The sequence below is a fragment of the Terrapene carolina genome, unplaced genomic scaffold, assembly GCF_002925995.2.
Source record: "Terrapene carolina triunguis isolate 2854851 unplaced genomic scaffold, T_m_triunguis-2.0 Scaffold247, whole genome shotgun sequence".
Lineage (NCBI taxonomy): Eukaryota > Metazoa > Chordata > Testudines > Emydidae > Terrapene > Terrapene triunguis.
Genome location: NW_020664598.1, coordinates 15,775,547 through 15,793,793, shown reverse-complemented (window position 1 = coordinate 15,793,793; position 18,247 = coordinate 15,775,547). Strand labels below are relative to the sequence as shown.

The following is an 18,247-nucleotide window of genomic DNA, read 5'->3' as shown; positions in this document are numbered from 1 at the left end:
CGGTCAGGGAGAAGGGGTGGTTGGATGGGGCAGGGGTCCCGGGGGGGGGCAGTCAGGAATGAGAGGAGGGATTGGATGGGGCAGCGAGGGGCAGTCAGGGGCAGGAGCTCTGGGGGATGTCAGGGGACAGGGGGGTTGGATGGGGCAGGAGTCCCGGGGGGGCTGTCAGGGGGCGAGAAGCAGGAAGGGTCCGATAGGGGGCAGGGCTGAGCCACGCCTGGCTGTTTGGGGAGGCACCGCCTCTGCTAACTGGCCCTCCATACAATTTTGGAAACCCGATGCGGCCCTCAGGCCAAAAAGTTTGCCTGCCCCTGCTTTAAGATCATGGTGACTCAGTTCCTCATCTGTAAAATGGGGGTTGTGTTGTGTTTTGATAATACTTCTTTTCTCCCAAACTTTATCTATCTTGTCCAGTTAGATTGTAAGCTTTTCAGGGCCTCTTTGTATAATGGGGCTGCATTTTCAGTTGGGGCCTCTAGGCATTACTGTAGTACAAATAATAAAGAGTAATAATTTGGCCTTTGGCCTTAGAGTTTACTTAACCCAATATAGGATTATTAACTTGCACAGAGAAAGCACATTCACGTTATAAACTAATTATAAAATAATGAATAGTATAGAGCAGACAGTTTGGACACTCTTATTTCTCCTTTTGTATGATACAAGGATATGGGGACTTACAATGAAATTGTAAGGCAGTAAGTTAGTCTGTTAGTGGTTGCTCCAGCCATTAAGCATAAGGTTTTCCTTCTCTTATTTTTAATCATATAATGTAACTATGATGTTGTAATTATCTAAATAAATGTCTAGTCTTTTTTTCAATCCTAGACTCCTAGTCTGAATCCTACTGTGGTAATTAGTTCCATAGATCAATTTTGCCCTGCATTTTTTCCCCATTCGATCAGCTTTTAATTTGTTGCCTTTCAGTTTTGTTGAAAATTCCCTTGGTCTTGTATTATAAGCAAGGGTAAACAGATGCACCCAATTTACCATGAATTATTTTGTGTACTTCTATTATCTCCCCTCTTATTCCTCTCCTCTCTAAACTGAACTGTCCCAGTCTTTTCAATATCTCCTCATAGCTAAGTCTCTCCATGCCACTAAAGATTTTCATTTCTGCCTTTGGAACTCTTCTATTTTTGCTATCTCTGTTGACTATAGTAGGAGTTTTGAGCTCAACACCTCTGAAAATCTGTTTGTACGCACGTCAACTTGGGCACCCAAAAATGGAGGCATCCAAAGTTAGAAGCTACCTTTGCAGATTTGGCCTTAGTGACTTTCCCGAGGTCACACAGTGAGTTAGTGGCAGAGTTAAAAATGGAATCTGAGTCTCCTCATAGTCTTGCATTCACCCCACTAGGCAGTAGCTGCCTCCTGCAGATTTCAGCTACCTCCTTCCTTTCTCTAGTTTGATTAATTTCTTAAAAAGCAAATAAATTTAAAGTAGCTTTTGCAGTAGAGATTAACTCCTATTTAGTTAATCTCAGCGGATGAGCTGGAGGAAGGAAAGAAGAGGAAAGAAAGCTAGGCTGAAGGAATTGATTTGGGAGTGTCACAGAGTAGGAAAGAGGAACTTAATATTTTCCACCATGAGACCAACTTCTCTTTTAGAGATGCTATGGATTGTACTTCTCGATATTTTCAATTCTCACCTTCTGTTATAGCAAATTAAATCAAGGGCTGTTTAATAAACCCAGTTTAGATTTTTCAGTAGTTAAACTAAAGTTGCAAATGGCCAGAGGGCCACAAACTGCTTTTGAAAGGACTTCTGGTATCCTGGGGAAGAAAGAGACCAAACAATTCAAGAACTTTTTTAAAAGATGAAGTTAGATGAAATTTGTTAGAAAACAAATGTAGGTAAGGGTAACTTTGTAACTTACGCCCCACTAAGAACTCCAGAATGGATGGCTATGTTACAATAAATAGCTCAAAATTATTTTTAAAAAGTTATTCTTTCCTTTCTGAAAATGTAAATGATCAGTAATCATTTACATATCATATGTGTTCCTGGGCCTCTAGTGAGCGTAGTTCTCAAGTGGATGAAGGTACAAAGCCAAAATGTACCCAAGAGGTGCAACAGTGGTGCAGAAATGTTCACCCTGTTATAGTTTACTGCTTAATTGGGACCAAGACATTAAAAAAAGTCATTCTTCAGTAAGCCAACCTTCTTCATATTATTACAAACTATGACAATGATATAAAATGTTCCAGTTAAGCTGAGAAACATCATTTTCCTGAACATGTCTCTGTTAAAAATACTATCCATAAATTGTGATCAGACACATTGTTAGATTTTGAAGTTATTATATGATTATAGTTATAATCAGTTAATATCATGCAGTTTGTTTTATTAATAATTAACTAATGCAAGAAGACCAAAAATGTATCTCATTTGCATGACAGACTCCTGTCCAGATCCTCTGCTCTAAATCTAAGTTCAACATAGGTAATGGGGGATATTAAGGGTTGGTTACACTCCCTAATTCTCTGCTCCAGTACAGGTTAGAGAAGCCTAGGAGCTACTCTAACTTCAGCCACCTGGCAAACTTTACTGATTGGCTATGCTCAGCTGGCAGATGGTCTGAGTGCAATGCATTCTGGTCATTTTCTGTTGTGACATGCCTTTGCTGAATAGTGCTTCTGCTGAGAGTGGTGTAGAAGCCAGCTACACCACTTCTATGCCTGCTAGGGACTCTCCTACCACTACAGGTATCCCAACAAGGAAGCTGTAGCCAGATTCTCAGAGTGACACAAAAGGGACTGAGCAATCCAGAGAATTGACCTTTGTGTCTGCTCTCCTGACATATAAAGTTTTGAATCATGATAATTACACTACTGAATGTGAGAGGTTCAAGGAGCAGTAGGCAAACAGCTATATGAAACAAGTGTAGGTAAGGGGAAAAGGTATTTGTAAATACAGAAAGGACCATGTGGAAGGCTACTGTGAAACTTTTATGGGGGATCCGATTCTAAAAATACACAAGAAAGTATTTTGTATGATAGACACTCAGCTTTGAGGGGAACCCTAAAAGGGCTATGTCTCCAAAGATCCTACTGTCAAATGGCAGCTCCAAAGCCAGGAGAGATGAAAAGCCAATCTGAGTGAACTTTTCCCCTTGAAAATCTGGAATGAGCAGAGAGAAAGACCCCCTGGAAACACTACCAGCTGATACCAGTGAGAAGAGGAGAAATCACTGCTTATACTCCTTAAGATTGTCCCCAGCTCCAAGACTTTTTATGGTTTTAGGGTCTGATCCAATGCCCATTAGAAATCTACAGGAATACTTCCATGGACTTGAATGGGCTTTGGATCAGGATCCTAGGAGCTGTTTCCTTTCCTATATGATACCACACATAGTACTTGGGTTTGTTTTGCAGCTAGATGTTTCTTCTATTCATTGACTGATGTTTCTTGGAGGTTTACACTACCTGATGGAGATTTTGGGGTATGAAAAGTGATGGTATGGACAAGAACCTTCCACTTAATATCAAACTATTCTATGTAATATTCTCGTCATGTTAAATGGTACTAACTTTGGTCGCTCTCTGGCCAGAATGACAGTTATGATTTCATGGATGTCTCTCCAGCATTTTAAAAATGTTTTATGTAACAAGTCAGATTCTGTGCTCCGCCTCTTAGGAAGTGGAGCACTGGACTTGGAGCCCAGACAAAATGGGAGAAAAAGATGGCTTTAAGCCATCTGTGCACCTTCCTAATTCAAGGATGTTTAAGAGAATTGTGCAGTTCCTGGTGTGAGTGAGACCTTCCCCCAGGAATGTTTTGATTTATGACAGCCTTACATGGCTGCTTCACAGCCTGGAACAGTAGCAGAACAAAGCACTCCAGCCACTCACCATCCCATTCACAATATTCCCCCAGCAAATCCCTATGCACAAGAGGTCAATAGAAGGTTGTCTATGTACATATATACTGGGCCACTGTGGGGGACAGAATCTGTCTCAAGATGTCATCTTCAACATTTGCCTGAACTGTTCATGTATTTTCGCTTCAGTTTCAAGTGTACATAGTACAAGTCATTTATTGAGCAAAAATGAAATACTTTATATTTAGCATTTATTGGTTTCATTTATGTCATGATTCACAGCATCTCTCTTCCCCGGCTTCATTTTCCCTGTGTCTAAAAAGCATTGCTAAATTATTTCAGATGTAGTGAGTGATGTTGTATTTCACTGTTTACATGTCTGATGTGCATTAAATACTTAAGTCACAAAAAATTCTTTGATACTACAGGTACTGCTACATGTCACAGTATATCTTTAGTTCACCACATATTGACATAATCCAGTACCTGAGATGGACAAACAGTTGGTATTCTCTAAATTGTACCAGGGCTTTCGGAGCTGCTTCAGATTTATTAAAAAACCCCTCTGTATTAGAAGTGTTATGTATTAGGAATATTCCACAAAGAGATATATTTTGCTGAGTGTGGAATTTTTAATCCTTTTCAAATGTCAATCCACATCTTAAAGAAATGTGCATCAACCACATGTTTGTAATTTATTTTATGAGTCAAATTTTCAGTTGATGGAGCTGTAAAAATATGCATACCGATTGTACCTGAAAGCTGGAGATGTCCTATAAGCTTGCCTGGCCCTGGCAAATTGCCCTAAAAGATCCTTCCTTAATAAAAGTTTGTATGGAAATGTGTCACAAGTACAAATACATATTTAAGTACAATAGCGACAGACATAGACTTGATCTTTGCATTTATAAACAATGAAATAATTTAATTTAATTATTCATTTTTGAGAGCGTGTTCATTATGGCTGTTTACTGAAAACTTTGCAGAAATGTTGATGCTTTGGCTTAATATGACTGTTTTACCGAAAACTTGTAAGCACTGGACTGAGGACGCTCCGATTTTGAGGCCTTAATTCACAACAAAATGCTCTGGCTCGTATCTATACTCTATAAATTGCCATAAAATTGTGTTTTCCTTACCTTGATGAGGATGCAGGCTCAGTGATCTGTCTCTGCATGCGTGCATGTTTAATTAGATGTTCTTTCAATGCATTCTGGACTTCTGCTGGAATATCAGGTGAAGTGTGGCTAATTTTCATTGCAGCCTCAAGTACCTTCACTGAAGGTTTCCCATTTTCTTTAATTTCCTTTTTCTCGTTGGTTTCAAAAACCTCAGCAGGAGCACTACAGGTGCTTTGAGGGATATTACTGGTATTAGAAATAAGAGGTTTGCTTCTCCAGCATGGCCAACACAACTTCCAAAAGACAAATAGCGAGACTACCAGCAAGGCAAGCCCACAGAAGCTGACGACTACTGCTAGCAGACTGACTGAGATGTCTGCAAACAATCAAAAACAAAGATCATCAAGACAGTCAAATACAGAGAAAAAGAAACATGACACAAGTAAGGAAGCAGAAGATTTTAGATATTTCTCTTGTGTAGAGCTTTCAGGATATGACAGATTAACATTTTCACTCTTGCAGATATCTAAAAAATATACATTTTAAAAGTTTTATCCACTAATAACAATTTAACTAAAATTCTATTAATTATTGCTTTGTTTCCAAGCCAATGGCCAGTTTTGGCCAGTCTTACTCACACTAAAATGAATGAGTGTACATGAGGAATAAAGTGCTAAACATTGAGAGGAAGTGTAGCCTGTCTTTCCATTGATTTTAGTGGGCTTTGGGTTAGGCCCTTGGGTTAGGCCCTGGCAAGAACTTCAGTGGAGTAAAACCAAGAATGTAGCTGACTCAAAAAATTAAAATCACAAAAGTTATCTTCTATGAGTAAACATTAATATAGATCATCATATGCACCCTGGCAGAGATATACAGTTGTTCAGCATCTTCCAAATTTTAGTCACATTAGGAAATGTGCATTGGATGCATTGGAAACATGTCAGAAGCCCAAAGGCAACACATAATTTGCATAAAATAGAACAGAATACAGCTGCTGTCTTTTTTAACAAATATGGAGGTACGACCAGCACAGATCAAGATGGCATTTATTGTGCTGGTACCTGGTGTCTCCATGGGCAATCCCTCTGTACTGAAAATGAGGCTCACCACAGAGCACATTGTAGACCGTGTGCTGCACTTTAGCTACCCCTGCTATCCTGCATTTGATTTGGCCTGCCACCATGGGTGAACATGTCCAATGACATTACCAAAGTAAAGAAAACAGATTTCATCTCTCTCAACTTTGTGAACAAATTCAGATTTCAGGGGAAGGCTGACCTTTCGTAGTGCCAGTAGGAGTCCTGATTAGGAGAGTTATTATATGAGACACACTTCAGTTTGATTTTTTTCAGTACCATGTTATATTATAAAATATAGACTTAAAAATACTCAAACCCCTTTTCTTTTGAAAAGGGCCTTTCACATGTTTTAAAATTATTCAATCGGCCCCAATTAAAGCTTGTGGAGAATTCTTGTCCCGTAAGCAATTGATGCTACTGCTTGTTATAACAAGGGTTGACAGATCTACAGCTAATACTTTGCATCCAAAGCTTCAGGCTCCATGCAGCTAAAATGAACCAGCTGAGAAGCACATTGAGCACTTTAAATACAAGTTTGCTAAAAAAAAAAAAAAAAAAAAAAAATCACATACAGAAAAAAATCCTTGAACTACACAGTGGTTCTATGAAATGCTAGGTAGCTCACTCTTCCCTTAGGGGGATTAGAAGTACAATTGAAATTTGAGAAGTTTGTTTTTTTAAACATTATAGTTATGATTACCAGATACATATCTTTCAATAATAAATATTGAGCTCAATGTCCATATACCATGAAAAGGGATAACAGTAATAAAAGAAAAAAAGAAAGGTTTAGAGCCTTGAGAAAATTGGAAAACCTTGGGGTTTAAACTGAGCCAAATCAAGATAAAAAAGGTACTTAAAAATAAAAAAGCAGAACATTCTTTTGTGTAGAGACTGTATGGTTTGGCCAATGTACATGGGAGAGGGGCATTTCTGGCACATGATGGCATATATCACATTGGTAGAACGCAAAAGAATAAATGGATACAAATCAGACATCAAGAATTGTAACATTCAAAAACCAGTAGGAGAGCACTTCAATCTCCCTAGACACTCAACAACAGACTTAAAAGTGGCCATTCTTCAACAAAAAAACTTCAAAAACAGACTTCAGTGAAAAACTGTAGAACTGGAATTAATTTGCAAACTGGACACCATCAAATTAGGCCTGAATAAAGACTGGGAGTGGCTGGGTCACTACAAAAAGTAATTTTCCCTCAGTTGACAAGAAGGTGTGAGTATCAACAGTTGGGAATGGGCCACATCCACCCTCGTTAGCACTACAAAAAGTAATTTTCCCTCTGTTGATATTCACCCCTTCTTGTCAACTGTTGGGAATAGGCTACATCCACCCTGTTTGAATTGGCCTCATTAGCACTGACCCCCTACTTGGTAAGATAACTCCCATCTTTTCATGTGCTGTAATATATATACCTGCCTACTGTATTTTTCACTCCATGCATCTGATGAAGTGGGTTTTAGCACACAAAAGCTTATGCCCAAATAAATTTGTTAGTCTCTAAGGTGCCACAAAGAAAACCTTGTTGTTTTTGCTGATACAGACTAACATGGCTACCACTCTGAAATTTTAATGAGAATCATTCATTCTAAGACCAGAAGGGACCATTAGATCCTCTGTCTAGTCTGATCTCTGGTATTTCAAAGGCCATTCAGTTTCAGTAACTAATTTGAATTTGTCTGGCTTCAGCTTCCAGCCATAGGTTCTTGTTATGCCTTTCTCCACTAGAGTAAAGAGACCTTTAGTATCCATCATTTTCTATCCTGAAAGTAGTTATACACTGTAATCAAGTCATTTCTCAATCTTTTTGAAAAACTAAACAGATTGAGTTTTATGTAGAGAGGGGTGGGAGATGGTTCCCCATCCCAGACTGTGATGAACCCACCCCAAAATTTGCATTAGCCTCCCCCCCATAACCTCCCCTACCACTGCAAAGGTCAAATGTTACAGAGAAGTAAGGGTGGCATGGGACGCTAAGTCTGCTGTAAAAAGTGATATTTGCATGTTTGTTAATATCACTTTTCACAGCCTCCCAGCTAGCTAGCAAGTTTGCTGCAAAAAGTGATATTGACAAAGTTTCTTTGCAACACCCCTCCTGTCTTAAACAATAATTATTTTAAAAAAATCTGTTTATAACATTAATTTGATAAAATGTGTTTTGGTCTTAATTTAAAAGCAACGAGAAAATGTAAATTCATTTTAAACAGTAGAGTTATAAATGTAGCATTTAAAATAGGGTTAATATAAAAATGTGTTTTAGTTTATAAGGGGGAGGAAGGGTCACACTCAAAGGCTTGTGGTGGGAAAGAGGTTGCCAATACAAAAAGTTTGAGAACCACTGATCTAGATAATAGTTAGTCCTGCCTCAGTGCAAGAGATTGGACTAGATGACCTATTGAGGTCCCTTCCAGTACTACATTACTATAATTCTAGGCTACTGTAGGTATGGCCTGTATCCTTTCCTCCTTGATGTATGATCTTGCAGTTGGCTGTACTAAAACACATTTTATTTGAAAATGTCCAGATTACCAGGAGATCCAGGTGGCTCTGTATGACTGTCCTGTCCTCATCACTATTTACACCTCTACCCTGATAGAACGCGGTCCTTGGGAGCCAAAAAATCTTACCGCGATATAGGTGAAACCGTGTTATATCGAACTTGCTTTGATCTGCCGGAGTGCACAGCCCCCCCCACCCCTGAGCACTGCTTTACCGCGTTATATCCTAATTTGTGTTATATCAGGTCGCGTTATATCGGGGTAGAGGTGTACCACTCCACTAGTCTGTGCCATCCCCAAATTTTATCAGCCATTATATTTATTTCCAAATCATTGATAAAAAATGTTGAATACTGTCAAGCCTAAGCCCAGCAGAATCTCTCTAGAAACACCAACATTCAATGAGGATTCCCCAGTAACTACTTTTTTGAGTTCCCTTATTAGGAACATGAGGAAGTTTAGTTATTTGAATAGGTGGGGACTGAGTCACAAATAAAAAGCAGTCATAGAATTGCACAACTCCTTTTCTTTGAGGCTCTTGATAAAATCCAAACATGTGAGTTATTGGTCTTAGCCAGAGGCAGTGGCTTTTCTAATACTTCAACTTTTCTGTGAAGGAAAACACTTTTTTAAAATCAAGGCTCCCACTCACAACTTAGTACACCTCTACCTCGATAGAACGCCATCCTCGGGAGCCAAAAAAATCTTACCGCGTTATAGGTGAAACCGCGTTATATCGAACTTGCTTTGATCCACCGGAGTGCGCAGCCCCGCCCCCCCGGAGCACTGCTTTACCGTGTTATATCCGAATTCATGTTATATCGGGTTGCGTTATATCGAGGTAGCGGTGTACTATCCTCTTTAGTTTTAACAGCTTTAAATTGTAAATATTTTAAATGGTTTTCTCATCGGTTTCAGATTTTATCTAATTCTAATAACTTTACAGGAAATATATCAAATCACGTTAACCCAAAAGAGAATCAAATCAGACTTCTAAACCCTCAATAATAAGAAAAAAGTTATATGAGAGGTAATTTTAGGAGTATTTGAAATATATTCAACAGCTTCACATGCTGTAATTGTACCATAAAATATTTTAATTAATAACAATGCAGTTTTGCATTTCCTAGGAAGTTGAGCAGCAAATTCATTCCCCAAATACTGAAATTATTGCTATAAATCTAAATATCATAGAAGATAACAAAAAGTACAGATAGTATTAGCTCATTTCCTCAGTTCTGATGGTCACTCAACTAAGCAATTATTAAAAATTACCCTGCTGTCATATTAAGCCAGAATTCATTCAAGCCCATCTGTGGAATAGTATTAAACCTGAGCTTTCCAAATCCTATGTATCAGACTGGAAATGTCGCCTATAATGTCTTTTTCACAGAAAGTTTGATTTAATAAGAGAAAATATCAAGAGACATTTCTTCAGACAGGAGTCTCTTTGCATGCCCATCAAGGAAGTTTAGTACTTAAGGCTAAATCTGTCAACAGGAATGGATTGCATTCCCTATATGTCAATAGTGTGCTATTTGTCCCTAACTAAGACTTAAAGCTAGGGACAAATTAAGAGCCTAATTTAATTTTTGGATGCAGATGGATGTACATTAATTCTGTTATGGAAAAAGTCATGGGTGTCTGTATTCTGAGATGGCTGCTCTAACCTGCTCTGGGTTTGAAGATGGGTCAGGAAATCAGGGACCTGTAACCAGCTCCCTGACAGTCCTCTGCCCCCAGTTGCATTCAGCCATTTATCTTCAATGGTATCTAGAATAGGACATCTCAAGTTTTGTTCTTATGCTTCACAATATCTTATAAGTGCTGTGGATTGCATTTAGCATTCCTGTCCTCATGTTGTGCTGTATTAAAACTATGGGTGAAAACATGTCCAGATTGACTTCAATCTGGAATTTCCTATTGGCTTCAGGATAGGGCCAGGATTTCACGTAGGGTATTTTTTGTACAGCATCCAATCATTTGCCATGATTTCATCTCCACAAGCTAATAAGAGTTTATGATTGCAAGTACCTGTCATTTTCTGTTGGTTTTCCAATTAAAATGACTCCTTTAAGCTGTTGTATCATTGGGCCATTTTGTATTTCTCATTTGAGTTTGTCACATTTATTTTTGGAAATGCAAAGTGCCTGAGTAGTATTTACTTCAAATTCTTCTTCCTGTAGCTCTTGGCTTTCACTGTTTATAGGCACCCTTGAAAATACATCCACTACGAAAAGTTCATTATCAGCCAGTATTTCACATTAAACAAGTACTCTAGAAATTTCATGATCATTTTCTGGATTCTAGGCAATGCTTTGCACAATAATTTCTGTAATAGAGCATACAACAATTTATGGTCCATATTGACTTCAGTTGATTTCAGCTCACATCCAAAAGTGAAAACACTCTTACATTTAAAAATCTAGACAAGATCTCCTCGGCTGTTCTCATACACGAACACTCACATTTGATGGCCTTACTCAAATCTTTTGACTCTGTTCAAACTTGCTTGTTTTTTATTCCAGTGGCCATACTATTAACCCACTCTGTTGGCATCTGAATTTGCTCAATAAGTACTTTTATGTTATTGTTCACTGCTAATGGACCTGATGGTTGCACATATTTTTGGTGGCACACTGGGATATATATGAATGTGTGATTCATTATCTCTTGAGAGAATAACAATCCAGTCATCAAATATATTTCATCCTGAGTAGCAGACAAGTTCCATATCCATTTGATCATTGGTATTTTCAGACTGCCCTTCAACCCAAGCACCCACAAGACTTTCCTTTTTCACTGTTTCAGACTCTACTTAACAGTGTGTCTTTATACAGTGTAGTCTATAGGAATTGGGTAATGTCCTATTAAATAGTTTGTGAGTCCTCTAGGGTATGTCTACACAGGGATAAAAAAAAAAAAAACCCATGGCTGGCCTGGGTCAGCTGACTCAGGCTCATGGAGCTCGGGCTCTGGGGCTAAAAAATTGCTGTGTAGACATTCAGGCTTGGGCTGGACCCCCGAGCCCTGGGAGCTGGCAAGGGTGGAGGGTCCTGGGCTCAATCCTTCAGCACATAATACTCATGTGCATGGATGTACATACTGCTGTTTAAATATTCTGTATTCAAGTATTTAGATATTTAAATATGTTAACAGTGTTAATATTTTAACAACAAATGTGTGTTTGCATTACTTTTCTGGTGTCAGTAAATATTAAATTATGTTTGCTAACAGGGGTTTAATTAGTGAGATTATTTTAAATTTAATCTGAGTGTAAATGCAGTTGATGAGCATCATCTGATGGCAATGGTTTGAAGAGGAAGAAGTGTTTGCAAATAAATGCAAATGCTCCTTCAAGAATCAGTCATTAATTGAAATTCACATTCATGTTCTAGCTTTGAGAGAAAATATTATCGCAATAAAATTGCATGGTCAAATGCAATAATTGAAGAGAGACCACCACTGACCATTGATTTTCAAGTATAATAGCATACATAATACAGACATTTAATATAGGTTTTAGTTTGTATGGTCATTCATAAAAGGCACTCGCTGTATTAAACAAAAGAAAGGTAAAAGCATGATGTCTTGCACTTCTAAGGAATATAACTACTCTGTCTGTAGAGACATGGTTACTTTCAAACACAAATTAAGTTATAGTACAATTGATAGTAATCTTAATCAACACTGATACTCATATAGAAGTATACATGGCTACAGAAAAAGTTTCCCATTCTTCAATGGAGAGATAAAAAAACATGTAGGAGGAGGAAATCACTTTTTCATTCATCTCTCTTTGGAGTAGACTGCCTACTACTCCATATTTGGGGTGGTTCATTGATGTGATTTTACCAATATGAGCCAACTAATATGATCTCTTAAGCATCCTATGTGACACTCTAATACTTTTGGACTAGATTCTGCCACCCTTACTCATGTTGAGTAGTACCTTATTTGGCAAGTAGTCCCATTGATATCAGTGGGACTATTTACTAGTACTACTCTCCAAATATGGTACTATATGACAAGAGTGGCAGAACTTAGGTATGACTATCTAACTTTTGGCCTGATCCTGCTGCCTTTCTTCAAATGAAACTCTTCTGTGATTCTGGGCAGATTGAGAAGCCCTTAAAGTAATGAGCAGCCTCTCACACAAGTAATCCCGATGACTTTAATAGCACTACTCATGGAGCAACTGTTCACCACTGAGAGTTAGGGGTTTGCAGTCCAGCACCCAGTGAGTTCAATGGAAGTTTTGTCTGAAGAAGAAATGCTGGATCACGTCTTTTATCAGTGCATTAGTGGTCTCATTTAATGAGAGGAACAGTTTAAAAATTTTAATGAGTTTTAAAAAAACACACATCCACATATTTATGAGAAATGAAGAAAATGTCATACTACAGAAAAGAATGCCTTTATTTTAAAACACTCTTTATGGTTTTTCATGTGAAGATGCCCTAAGATTCTATAGCTTATTAAAATGATGTAGACACACTCAAGACAATGCATTTGCTGAAGACAAGTTAAAATTTTAGCAAGCATTCATCAAATGGAAGACATATAATCTAATATCCTTATAATTTAGAAAATACATCCTCTAGCATTATTTTTATGTAAGATGTGTTTCTAGGAATCTTATGAACAAGCACTTTTATATTCTCACCTCAGCCACTTTTACTTCATGACAAATTGTTATTGCCGCAGAATACAAAATTTAAAATCCCAGGCCTTTTGGCAGTTGCAAGTTGGTTAAGTGTTATGAATTTAAAATACTGATAAGATTGTTGGTTTTGAAGAAATGCTACAATTAAGGTATGCAATCTAATATCAAAACAGGTACTGAATTTAAATTTCTAAACGTAATCATTTGCCTTATCAGTACCTTGGAGAGCACCTTTGTATCTTTCATATCTTATTCCTTTATATTACATTTACATTTATTAATTTTATTATAACAATGACCCTCAAAAATGAATATACAATGCACAAGGTGCTCTTTTATTATAAGTAAAGCAACCCTACTGGAAGATTTTGATGCTCAACACCAACTACATCTCCATTTGATATAATTCAATCTGGATCAAGATAATTAACATATGCTTGATTATATTTTAGCATATTTGCTATAATATACTATATTTAATTAAAAACGTTAGTAGGAATACTGTGTAGTTCAACCAAATGAAAAATAATCAATCACATCCACCAGCAACACTTCTGCATACACAATCTATTAATCTGTCCACCCATTTATAGCGTGTAATATATTGTATGTATTCCTGGTGCACACAGACATTGAAATATACACAACCACCCCCCAATCGATGCAGATAAACTTCCTGCTGGATTCTGTTCCTACTGAAAACTTTGGGACTTTCGCCACAACTCCAGTAGCAGCAGAATCACTTCGTTTGTTCTTGGCTCAGGTAAATAACCACATAAAATGATCCAGAGGCGCCAGCTAGCGTTAACTTGGTCAGGGAGATTTCATTATGGATCCCTATATTCAAGCTGTGTAAATGCACCTTAGAATAAAACTTGGCACACGGTGCCTTAGCCTATGAGAAAGAACTGGAAGGGTGGTGGTTGTTATGGTGGTTTTGTTTTTGTCAACAGGAGTTGGAAATAAATTAGATCCTCATTCCTCTCTCTTTTTAAGTGAGGAGTTGCTCTGTTCTGAGGTGGGATTGTTGAGTGCTATAAAACTCCACCCACTGCACTAAAGACTTAGGGCATTAAAAGAAAACAAACACACACAGGTAGGACATTTATACTACGGTTATTGATTTTCATATGGATTTTTAAACTACATGTTTATTATTTTTCTCCGTTGTTCAGGTCTCGCCTGCGAGCGCACAAGAATAAAGCACCAAAAATGAGCTAATTTTTAAAGGCTCCCTTTAAAAACATTACCGTAGAAAAGGCAACGGAATCATGTACTATGACAAAGTAAGGTGAAAGAGGCGAACTGAGCCAGAAACCCCGAGACAATTCAGAAATGAATCCGAAACTCATTCCCTAACCTTGATGTGCCTAGGTACAAACAGTAAGTGACCAAATATGGTACCACTTGAGCTGCGTTAACTAGGCAACACGAGTATCTTGCTTCTGGGGATTTAAATCAGTCCTTTATTTTCTTCAAGTCTTCCCTGATGGGTCCTAGAACAGATCTGATCCCAAAGCACTACACTGAATCTACAGGTTTCCATTTGTACATGTTCATCAAACCTAGCCAACGTAAAATACACATCCTTAACAACAATTTCTCCCTTAAACGGGGACTCATCCTATGGGATAAATGGAGACTCTTATTAAAATAACTGTTCCGTTCATTCATAAATCGCCTTGGTGTTGCCAGGCTTTATGGCAGCAATACTTTGCATCATCATTAAGAGATCGCTGTAACAGCGGGTCAGCCAGAAAGAGCCGAAAGTGCACACAAAGGTATATCGATGGATTGGTTTGGGGTCCCCCAGGATATTTTTCTTCCATAACCGTAACACGATATACCTTTTTCATAGTTAAAACTTCAACAACAAAAATCAGGTATTCACATTTAAAACCATCTAAACACCGTGTGTCTGCTCTGGGAATAGGGTTCCTGTCCATTCCCCCTCCCCCAAATCTTGAGCAATGTTATATAGAGCAAGCCTTCATTTGAAGCGCTTCCGATTCATACAACCTGTTGACTTGGTGGCTGCCTGATTGAAACCCTATGCTCGAAATATCGCAAGGAAAAATAAGGGCCACTGGGGAGAACAGAGAAGGGGGGACGTGGGGTAAATCATACATGTACAATAACACTTCCTTTCCCCGGAACATATATTACTAACCATTGTTTATAACACTAAACCAGCAGCCTCTTCCCCCTCCCTACATCGGTGCAACAGGAGAAAATAGTTTTCCAGTCTTAAGGAAAATTTCGTTGCAGAACAATGGAAGTTCAAATGTGTGTGTGTGGGGGGGGGGGGGGGGGTAGAAGGGGGGACTAGCACTAGAAAGACGGGGAAGGAGAAGGGATACAAGGCGGGATATTTCCTGTTGCACAAATCCAACCAACTGTTGGGCTTTCACTCTGGGGTGATTCTCTCTCTTTCCTCCACTCCCTGTTCCCCGATCCAAGGTCTTGACCCCCCCCCAGCATTTTCCTTTCCTTTGTACTTATTGTCCTCACGCCCTGCAGCATCGCTACAGCAGCAGCCCCTCCACACAGCATCGGAACCTTCCCGGGGCTCTGCTTTATAATCATCACCATACATAGCAAAGGAGGCTGTTGGGCACCAGCGTTTGCTGTGCTTGTGCTGAGTGCGGTCCCGAGCACTCGAAGAAAAACTGCTTATGGTTATTATTTTAACGTGGATTCTCTCTGCCCCCCCCCCAACTCCATAGGCAAAGCAAAGAAAAAGTTCAACTTTCCGAACGCCCACACAACCTGCTGCCGCTGCTATTAGTAGATAACCGTCCCACACGCGTGTCCCCCCCTCTTTGCACTAAGGAAGCGAAGTAGAGGCAAGGAGCAGAGTGAGGGGGACAGGGGGGAAAAGAAGGTGGTGGAAAGAAGTGGGGGGGGGGAGCAGCAGAAGACTAGAGACGAGCAGGAGAGGAGAGCTCTGCAGAGAGTCCACTGTACCTGTGCTGCCTATACCTTGCTTGGTGGTCTCCAAGGGGAAGAAGATGCCTGAACATTTCTCCCGCTCCACCTGGCCCCCCAGGCACAGCTCTGAGATGATCTGCAGCGCCTTGTGACACAGGCTCCCCACACCATCCTCCTTGTGGAAACTCATCTTCTCCTTCTTCTTCTTCTCCTGCCTCCTTCCCTCTCCTCTAAGCCATTGCTTGCCTGGGAAGGGTTTTCTGGATGTCACTAAAAAGCTACTCAGCTACCAAGTCACCATCCCCGGAAGAAAAAAAAAAAAGCCAAGGGGGGGGGAGGGCCAGGGGGAAAACCAGTGCAATTGACACGTTGCAGGTAAACCAAGGCTCTCATCAGCAAGGGGGGGTGGGAGGGAAAAAGAAAAGGAGGGAAACAAAATAAGCATCCACTTAGCAACGCCTTTTGTGCCTAGCAGGCTTCGATAGGCAGCTGTGTCCAATGGCAGCAGAGCGCGGGCGCTTGCCTTGGGAGGGATACAGGTGGCAGCAGCGCCGGGCGGGATGGCGAGGTCCCGGGTGAGTCAGTGTCCCGGCGTGTTCCCAGGGGCGGGCGGGGAAGGCGGGAGGAGCAGCCTGGCTCGCGGAGCTTGGAGGGGCGCCTCTCTCCAAGGACACGCCTTGCCTCTGTGCCGGCCCTGGCCCCTCGCTGGCACATCGCAGTCCCCTCAGGGTTTCACCCGCTTTCCTTCCCCCCACCCAAACAGGAGCTGGGGAGGCCGGGCAGGGGGGGATTGGAACATGATACTCCCCTTCTTTACTGGGGGGGAGGGAGGGAACCCCTTATAGGCACAGTCTGAGCTCAGGCATGCAGCACCCGCAGAAGGGATGTTGGCTGGCAGAGGGGCAGACGCAGGCTCCCCCTTGCTCCCAGCTATCAGGGTAGGGCACTGCCACTCCAACAGAAGAGCACACGCTCCAGTTTGGAGAGGATTCACTGGCATGAATCAATTCATTGTTAGCTCTGGCATGGCCTGGGGACGGCAGGTCACACAAGTGGCAATCGGGACTCGGTAACTCGAGCCAGGCTTATTAATATTGTGTGTCATTTTGGGGACGTTACAAAAGCACACTAAAAAAAAAAAAAAAAAAAAAAAAAAAAGGAGCCAAAAAGGGGAAGGGGCGGCGCCAAAACGGGGGGGGGGGGGGGGGGGGGGGGGGGGGGGGGGGGGGGGAGAGAACAACCTGGTTGCTTACTTCATTAATACTGGTGCTCCTTTAGTCTAGGAAAGGCAACCTTTGACATTCAGAGGACTACGGTGAATGCACAACCTAGCAAGAACAGAAAGGAAATGGTTTTTTCTCGTTTTGTTTGATATGAAACTCCTTGATTTTCAATTCACACTTGGTGGAAGATGCTGAGATTATTTTTTAAACACACTTGTTAATTTGGTAGAATCTTCATTTGCTCAAATGGCATGGACAGTATAACCTTGCATAACATATCATGCACAGCAGTATCAAAGGACTTCACTAACCAAATGACCATAGGAGCTCTGGTTTTGTAAGTCTCTCTTAACTTGTAAAGATATTATTAGGCTTGAAACTGTCCAGTTACTAAACAAGTTAATTTCTTACAGGTGTTTCATCACAGATTTAGATGTTCTTGATACTTTGTGCATACTTGATACTTTTTAAGAAGTCCAACACAGTTTCATTCTCAGTTCAGAGGGTTCAATCGTTTTAAATAAAGAATCCACTGTTTAGGGGAATTAAGGCTTTATACTATTACATTAATAAACTCCTTAAAAACCACAAAGCATTTTCTATAGTGATGAAATATATTCTATTCCATGACTTGTGTCTATTTTTCAATGCTATTCATTGTTCATTAGGCACAGGTTGAAAATAATTTTGGTAGCAGTTTGCTTAGTTAAACAGCCACTAGTCTGCTACTTGGATTCTTGTGCTTCATGAACAAGGACAGTTAACTTGTTCATTATTGAACTTTTTTCTAGTATGGAATTTTTAATCTATCACTGTCAAGTTAATTTATAATTGATTTCTAATAAAATGCAAAAACAGATAGTGTTCCTCCTGCAATGTTTTTATG

General features: G+C 39.8%; 1 protein-coding gene across 1 annotated transcript in view; it reads right to left on the bottom strand.

Moving 5' to 3' along the window:
* The window catches only part of SYT10 (synaptotagmin 10), a 49,089-nt gene extending 32,761 nt beyond the window's left edge, over nucleotides 1-16,328 (bottom strand). The window contains exons 1-2 of the mRNA XM_024195625.1: nucleotides 16,175-16,328; nucleotides 4,964-5,321 (exon numbers count right to left, since the gene is read on the bottom strand). Of these exons, the coding sequence (XP_024051393.1) occupies nucleotides 4,964-5,321; nucleotides 16,175-16,328 (512 nt within the window). The remainder of the gene's footprint in view (nucleotides 1-4,963; nucleotides 5,322-16,174) is intronic.
* Nucleotides 16,329-18,247: the final 1,919 nt, after the last annotated feature.